We start from the raw sequence: 8,218 nt of genomic DNA, 5'->3' as shown, positions 1-8,218 counted from the left end.
AGTTTGTGATTGCGAAAAACATAATTTGAATTCAAAATTTCAGAATTCAAATTAATTCTCTTTTTTTTTTGAGCAATCACGATTGCTTATTGTTCTCACTTGACTTTTTGGTGTTACGCTGATTTTATTTTCCCACTGCCTCCCTCTGCCAGCACCGCTGTCGACCAGTTCCTCACGATGCTCCTCTAGCGAAAACAGTCTTCAGGTTGCGTCCATATCCTACACACTCACACACATATATATACACTCACACATGCCTGCACAGACACAAACGCCTATATACACGCATACCCACTCACACACACACGCTTGCACACACGTGAGACGTGATTGCGAAAAACATAATTTGATTTCAAGGTGTCAATATTAAAATTAATTAATTTTTTTTTTCTTTTTTGCCTCCAGTAACAGATCAAAGGCATGATTTCCTTATTGGGAAAACGTGTTAAATTTTTTCGCATCATAAGTGTGAAATTGCCGCCCGGGACGGATCGCCCCCTCCCTAGCTACGCCACAATGTATACTTCAGTCAAATGTTAGGGGGTTGTATGTACATTACCAAAAACTATTTACAGGTTACGTTACCAAGATAATTTTAGATGAAAAAAAATGCAATAAACGCCAAATTTAGCCAGATTACAACAAATTAATCGTGAAAATAATTACTATTTACAGAATTTGTAACAATATTATTTGTGAGTTTCTGCCACAAGTGTGGCAGAAAGGGGGGTTTTGCCGTTCTGGTTTTAACCAGTTTCTACCAGTGGTTTTTACCAATTTGGCAGAAACTCGCCAACCCTGCCTAATATATTATTTTAGGTTTATAAAATTAAAATGTGTACATAGGGTTCAAATGTTTAACTTTTATTTACAATCAATACACCAAATATATATTGCAAATTATTATACACAAAAATGGACATTTTGTGCGAGTAGAGTTGTTTGGAAAATAAATACCCAGGATTACAACGCTGTACATGACTCATAAGAAAATAAGAGCAAAAAATTCCATATTAAAATGTAAGTTTCAATAATGTTTCTTAGCAGTTTTAACCACTAGCGACGATTTGATCATATTAGAACATGTGTGCCCCAATAAGTTCAATTCTGAAAACATGCCAAAAATTATCTGCAAGACCTCTATTTTCGCAACCGTTATTCCTAGATGCATATTTCCAATTGCAAAAATGTTCAAAATCAGATACAGAGTTAAGAAATTGAAAGTTTGAAGCAAAAATGAGTCACAAAATACAAAATATAACTATTTATATGGGCCCTAGGTCCCCTAACTTATGTTCAGGGAAATAATCCCATTAAAAAATAATTCCAACACAAAAAGTTATACATTTGTGTGACCCAAACCTAAAGAGATATTAGAGTTTAAAGTTTTAAGCGACCACATAGAAGATGAGATTGGAACTAATTTTAAACCACATTTCATTGCTGCCAACTCACCTGATTTCTTCAGGAGCCTCCCGAATTTTGATGCTTTCTCCCGGATTCCCTAATGCAGTAAATAACGTGGTATTACATCAAGACAACAAAATTCCCTAAAGAACTATTTTCAATGATAGGAATTTCGAGAAATAATAATCCCAATAATAATACAATCGCTACTGCTAAAACGAAAACTTTTCATTCACGTGTATGAAAATTGAAAACATCTGATCATATTTTAATCATGTTTGTTTCATTTCCTTTCTTTTTAAAAATTATATTTCCAAAAAAAAAAGTGGCAAAACGTTCCTGATTTGGTTTGCTCCAGATAAATGTGATCTGCAACAAAGAATGTTAATTGTCACTTACAAGAGAAAGCAAACTTACTACTCAAAGGTCTGATAAATTTTCAAACTTCAATGTTGACAGCTATGACATTGGATAAACTGAAAAACATCATCCAAAGTTTCATCTTTCCTTCAACGGCAAGGAGAAAGATCAATTGTCATATTTGGGCACTAATAGGATTTTTTTTTTTTTGTTTTTCGGTCACTCCTGTGCACCTTTCATGCAGCGTATAGAGCACAGGATCATATCCATTCATCCAATCCACCAGTGTGGTCCTAAAAAAGTCGATCATAGTCTCATATTGGACGTGAACCCATCTTCCAAGGGGAATCAAATCACAGGGGAAAATGATGGTACACATTAATATATTTCCTTTTGAATTCGTCTAGTGCATAAATTAGAGTTTCTAGAGAATTCTTTTATACTAGAAGAGTACAGTGAACCATAGGTGGCTTGTACAAAGGGGCAAGCAGGATTTAAAGTTGGGCTTACATTTATTTGAAAAACATGTCATGGTACCTTCTTTCTCTAGAGGACTCTCTTGGTTATATTTATCCTAACCTTTTAGAAATGTAATAACAGCATAGTGTGTGTTGGCTAACTCTTTTGGATAAAAGATAAAATGATCTAAAAGAGCTTTCCAGATAAGATCGACTGACCAAGAAACTGCAACCTAAAATCCCAAGAAAAGGTTAATGTGAAAAAATATTGATAGTAGCAAAAATTGGACTACAATAACAATTAGATGACTACTTATAGGGGTTCCTACTAGAGACGTACCGAGTAGCACTTTGGCCGAGTTATCAAGTACCAATTATGTTTTAAGAAGAACCACCGACACACATGTGATGAATTTTGAACTTATTGGAGTAGTAGTATAGATCTCCTTGTCCATATAATAGTTTTTAAAACTAAATTCCTGCTGAAATTTAATTGCGCATTATATATACAATTTTGTTTGTGTCAAAAATTTAAAAAAAAAAAATTTTTTTTAATTAAAAATAAATAAATAAAAGGTATGATTAATCAAGTTGAAATTAAAACAAATTACAGTAAACACCCTCTAATGCGGACACTGACGGGACAATTATTTTTGTCTGCAATATAGAGGTGTCCGCAGGACAGGGATTTAATAATGTTATTTGCATTGGAACTGGGGAATTAAAAATTGTCCGAATAAGAGGGGTGTCCGTTAGGAGGGGTTTCACTGTATACCAATCAATTATAGTTCTAGTCCGCCAAACATAAATAATTTTTAAAAGCAGAGAAAACAAATGTGCAGGAACACTGCAGACACGTGTTTCTGCCCCCTCCCCCCTTACAAGGAACGTCTTTTTCAGTGCATAACATGTGAGCTAAAGAATGTAAAGACATTCAACAAAAAAATCTGACTTTTGTTGGATGCCTTTAAATCTACGAGCTTCCATTTTGTGCATTGAAATAGGAATTCCTTGTAATGCCAAAACACGTGTCTGCAGAGTTTCTGCATTGTACTTTTAACGTTGTTTTATTTCCTTTCATTTTTTAAGCAAAGGTATTTTTACATTTTTTATAACTAATTTTTGTTTGTAGCAAAAATCCATTTTTAATATAAAAATTCCATATTTTCTATACTTACCTTTTTTGCGTAATTTTTAATAAATAAGTTTTATTAACTTTGGGGACATTAAAATAAAGATTTATTCCATTGAAGCATTACAAACTTCATTATTCTCAAAATTTAAATTTGACTTATGAATTTTAATTGTAAATGATTGCAGAATATAACGCTTGCTCTTTTTTTTATAAATTTTAGTATATGTCTTGGACAATATTCAATTTTTTGCAACTACTCGGTATTGGCCGAGTATCTGATCAGAATTTGGCCGAGTACCAAGTAGTTACCGAGTACTCGGTACGTCTCTAGTTCCTACAATTGTGTGTTAAGGTAGAGAGGTTTTTGTCCATTGAAATAAGCATTAGACCAACCATAAGAAAAATACATGTCAAGTACTGAATTTTTATTAAAAAAAAACAACTATTTTAGAAACATAATATAAAAATTAATGACAAACTGATTTTTATTGATACTTTTATTTAAAAACATGACTTAAACATTCAATTATATTTTAGTTAAAAACAATAAGGTAAATAGGACAAAACCCAGCATCACTCATAAAAACATATACAGTGAAACCTCTATGAACGACCACCTCTATTAACGACCAATTTTCCATGGCACCGATTTTCCCCCGTATAAACCTAATGTTAAAATACCTCTGGGAAAGACCATCGAAACCTCTCACAACGACCGGCATATGAAAAACTTCAGCTGTAACAAATGCTAGGAATTTTTTGTTAGAAACCAAAAAAGAGACAGACAACAAATGAAAAGCAATAGAACATTTAGTTTACACACATATCAGTCTTCTCCTGTAAACAAAAGTGGAAGGAAACCAGAATAAGGGATTAAAATCTATTCTCCCTGTGGTTTCCAACACGTTCCTTCTCCTGTTCTAAACCTCAAAAATGTCATAAAAAGGAGGGCGTAGTTTTTCGAACCCTTGGGAAGTTAAAAGGTTGCACAGGTATATAACCAGACAAGTCAGGCGTGCGTCCCCTATCATTGAGGAAGGTTAATAAGAAAAGAAATTCTCTAAAGGATTGCTTCTTGGAATTTCTTGGTTACTACAGGAGAGGGGTATTGGAACGGTCCAATCCTAGGTCATTAGAGTGAACAAAATCTACAGCTTATTCGAATGGCTAAAGGATTGGTTTCAGTGTTGCATTGGATCTGCATTTGATCAACACCGCAGTAAAAATGTCGAAAAAGCGAGTTTATCTCACGCTAGAGAAACGTATTGATGTTATACATTTAATGAAGGTGATGAAAACGCGGGGTTGACGGATGCTGTACGACCAAGGCTCAACAAACTCTAACAGAGACAGATAATCTTATGTTGCACTCAGATTGCATTAATGATGAGGACATTAATAATTTATTTTTACAGCTAAAAGCTTAAGTTAGAATCTAAAGTTGTTTCAGAGAAAACTAAAAGCCTGAAGCAGCCAAATCTCTTTACATATTTTAACGCTACTAAAAATAGTGTTTAAATGTAAAAATCATATAAAAAGTATATTTTACATTAAAAATTTCTAAAAAAAAGAAGTTTCTTTGTTTAAACGTTCTTATTCTATTGCTTTTGATTACCCTGCAGGAAGAATATGAATAATTTCCATAGGTGCTATATTACCTTTGCATGTTAAAAAATGACCTAATGACCTCTAAGAGCGACCAACCTCCATTAACGACCACTTTTTTCAGGAACGGAGAGTGGTCGCTCCTGAGAGGTTTCACTGTACATGGTTGTTTCAAAGAAACATCTTTAGAAAAATTGAACTTCAAGCAAAATTCACAGAATTTACAAACAAATGCATTAAATAAAAATATGCTGGCTGAATGAGACACATTACAATCATTGCCTACATACATACACTACACTCGAACTTTAATCATTATTTTATAGACTTCCTACGGTGTTGATAAGTTAGAGATGTTTGAAGACGTGAATTTTTGTTTTTGAAATGTTCATTGAAATCAAGACGAAAGCTCAAGAAACACAGATTAGGGTCATCTTGATCATTTAACATAATCAAAAATTTCTGAACAGTATCCTCATAAGTGTTAGAAAGAATTCTGAGCTCTGCTCTAACAGTTGGAATACTTTTGCATTTCAAATGTTCTACAAGAACATCAAATTCTGCTTTTTGCTCATCAGTAGAACCCCAATTATTTTTCTCTGTGTTTATTCGAATATTTTCTTCTTTTTCATCCTTTTTTGCAGCAGCAATTTTTACTTCACTCCAAAACTGTGATTGATGCTTATCAAATTCTATTATTAAATCATAAATAGCTTTCAGATGTGTCCTTAATATTAATGATTCTTCATCAAGTAATGCTCTGGTTAATAAGGTATCAAGAAAATTTTCATGAGCACTAATCACCTGATCAAGATCTTTAGCAGATGAAATTTTCAAAAGTAAATCTGCCCAACAACACTCCATTACTTCAAAGGCCATATAATATTGCATCTGCTGAACAAAATGAACCATTTGAGCCAAAATTATGTGACACTGATGAAGAACTGAAGTCACAGCGGGAATCTTCGCTTGAAGTTTCAAGTAAGTAGTACGTGACTGGGATATTTTACTCAGAATATATTCCATTCGCTTTGCTCTCCAAAGGGTTGTAAAAAGTCTTGCATATGAGTTCATGCAATGAGGAGTGAAAACAGTGCTGATTGGACCATCGACGTGATAATCCAGACTAAATACATCCCATCCTGTATCTCCAACCGATACTTCTAAAAGTCTCACATCCAACCTTTGAAGAACTTCAGAATTATGAAATTGTGCATTAGTGGCTCTTATGGCACTTTCTAAGATTCCTGTCAGATTGTGAATATATAAGCTATTCCCTGGTTTAGCTAAATCTACATCCAATAGATCCATTAAATGTCGAATAAAATCTCCTTGACCAAGAAGAAAATAATTCCTCATTGCAAGCAGATGATCCATAAGGTTATATTTTTCATGCAATACTTGTAAAACTATTTTACTTGTTTTTGTGTAATTTTTTTCCAAAATACTTTCAAAGTTAGAATCTTTTTCTTGTGAAAATAACGATTCAGAATTCATCAGTTCAATCGATTTTGTACGTCTTTTTTCGTCACGAGCAAAGGAATTGTCTTGACACACGCGACGAAGAAAGTTAATAGCTTTTCCAGTGGATAGTATCTTTCTAGCTTGATCCATTGTAATAAAAGATGGAATCATTGCTTTGTTTAGGCTATATCTTTCTTGCCATAAACTACAATCCGGAACTGCTATATTGGTAGCGACAAAAAATTCACCAAAAACATCTTCCAATTCTCCACAATAAATCCAGTTACTGAGCATCTTAACAAGGGGTCTAGTTACAACCTTTAATAAATCTTGAATAAGCATTTTGGTATTTTCATTTCCATGCTGCACATGCAAAAATAACACTGAAGCTAGAGCTCCTCCTTTTTTTCCTTTACATGCATCTACCACCGAGGCAAGAACCTTTAATTGAATATGAGGTTCAAAAAACCACACAGACAATCTATGCAAAGTAAGGGAATTTGAAACGTTATATAAATTATCCAAAACTTGCTCTTGCGATAAAAAAGCTTCCAGTTCAGCTATCAGTTTATAATAGTCAACTAATTTCGATTTTAAAGCAGACACAAAACTTTGCGCAATAAGTCCAGATGATTTCTCACAACTCTGAACTTTGCAGTATTGATTAATACAACAATACATCCAACCAAGTTCCATGAAACGTAAGGTCAACCTTTTAACTGGATTTGGTAAGTCTTCTCTGAAAACTACATTAAAGTTATTCTTTTCGGGATCCCATGATATGAGATCACCTCTCAGGCCTTGTACAGCATACAATATGTCATGCAAAAGACGCTGCAGGTTTGGCACAGTAAGTGAAATTGATCCTAAATTGGATTCATTAGATCGAACAATGAGAGCTTTTTCTTGTAACTTTTCTCGCTTTACACCAGATTGGCCATTAACATATTTTTCCGCTGCAAACTCAACACCGGATACTTTATTTTGAATGTAATCAAAATTTTCACGGTTTTTACATTGCTTATAACCACTCGGAAATTGAACATCACTGGACAAGTCTCTGCTTTGGGCCTTTATGAATAAATCGCCCAACATTACATTATTATGAGATTTATTTATCTGCTTATTTATAACATCGTGGGCATTTAAAGTAATTCCAGAGTCCAAAGATACATTGGATTCTAATCCTCTAGGAACTTGACAATAATTAACTTCTTCATTTTTAAAATCCTGTAAAGAGTGCAAAAAGTACAAAACGCTAGTCCGATTTTTTAAAATTGCACTGGTTTGCAATTTACGATGAAGTTCTACAAAAGTCATAGCATCTTTTGTTTTTTTCTGAGAAATTAATTTTGCTTTTATTTTTTCACATGTTGAAAGCTCATCTTTTTCACATTTAGTAGCCGAACAATTAAGGGTATATAGAGCATCTCGATATTCAGATTTGACAGATTCGGAAGGTTTTTTCATTAAATGGCACACCAACTTGCATACAAGAGATGCAGATGAGTGGTTAGAGCTAGAATGTGAAGTCATGCTGATTAAAATGAAGAAATCACACAATATTATTTGAAGAGCACATAGCAAAAATTGACGCGCGAAAACTCACAGCAATTTTTAACGAGTCGAGCACTCTTCGTTTTTGAAAAGTTCAAAACAAAAACAGCAGCAAAGTTCAGTTACAGTTGCAATCGCGATTTAAAATAATTTCTATATACATATTAAACTTCTGTTCGCATATGCTTTATAAATATTCGTATTAAACATTCTGTACATTAGTTCACTTTCA

General features: G+C 33.5%; 1 protein-coding gene across 1 annotated transcript; it reads right to left on the bottom strand.

Moving 5' to 3' along the window:
• Window positions 1–3,855: 3,855 nt before the first annotated feature.
• On the bottom strand, window positions 3,856–7,965 carry LOC129216431 (gamma-tubulin complex component 3-like). The gene has a single exon (XM_054850646.1). The coding sequence runs from the start codon at window positions 7,963–7,965 to the stop codon at window positions 5,281–5,283; it is 2,685 nt and encodes an 894-aa protein (XP_054706621.1). The 3' UTR covers window positions 3,856–5,280.
• Between the last annotated feature and the right edge of the window lie 253 nt (window positions 7,966–8,218).

This window comes from Uloborus diversus, chromosome 2, assembly GCF_026930045.1.
Source record: "Uloborus diversus isolate 005 chromosome 2, Udiv.v.3.1, whole genome shotgun sequence".
NCBI lineage: Eukaryota > Metazoa > Arthropoda > Arachnida > Araneae > Uloboridae > Uloborus > Uloborus diversus.
The sequence above is the reverse complement of the archived record's forward strand: the minus strand, read 5'-3'. Positions and strand labels throughout refer to the sequence as shown.

Bases quoted from the DNA above. Each gene is read 5' to 3' on its own strand.
- LOC129216431 (XM_054850646.1), bottom strand. From the start codon at position 7,965: ATGACTTCACATTCTAGCTCTAACCACTCATCTGCATCTCTTGTATGC.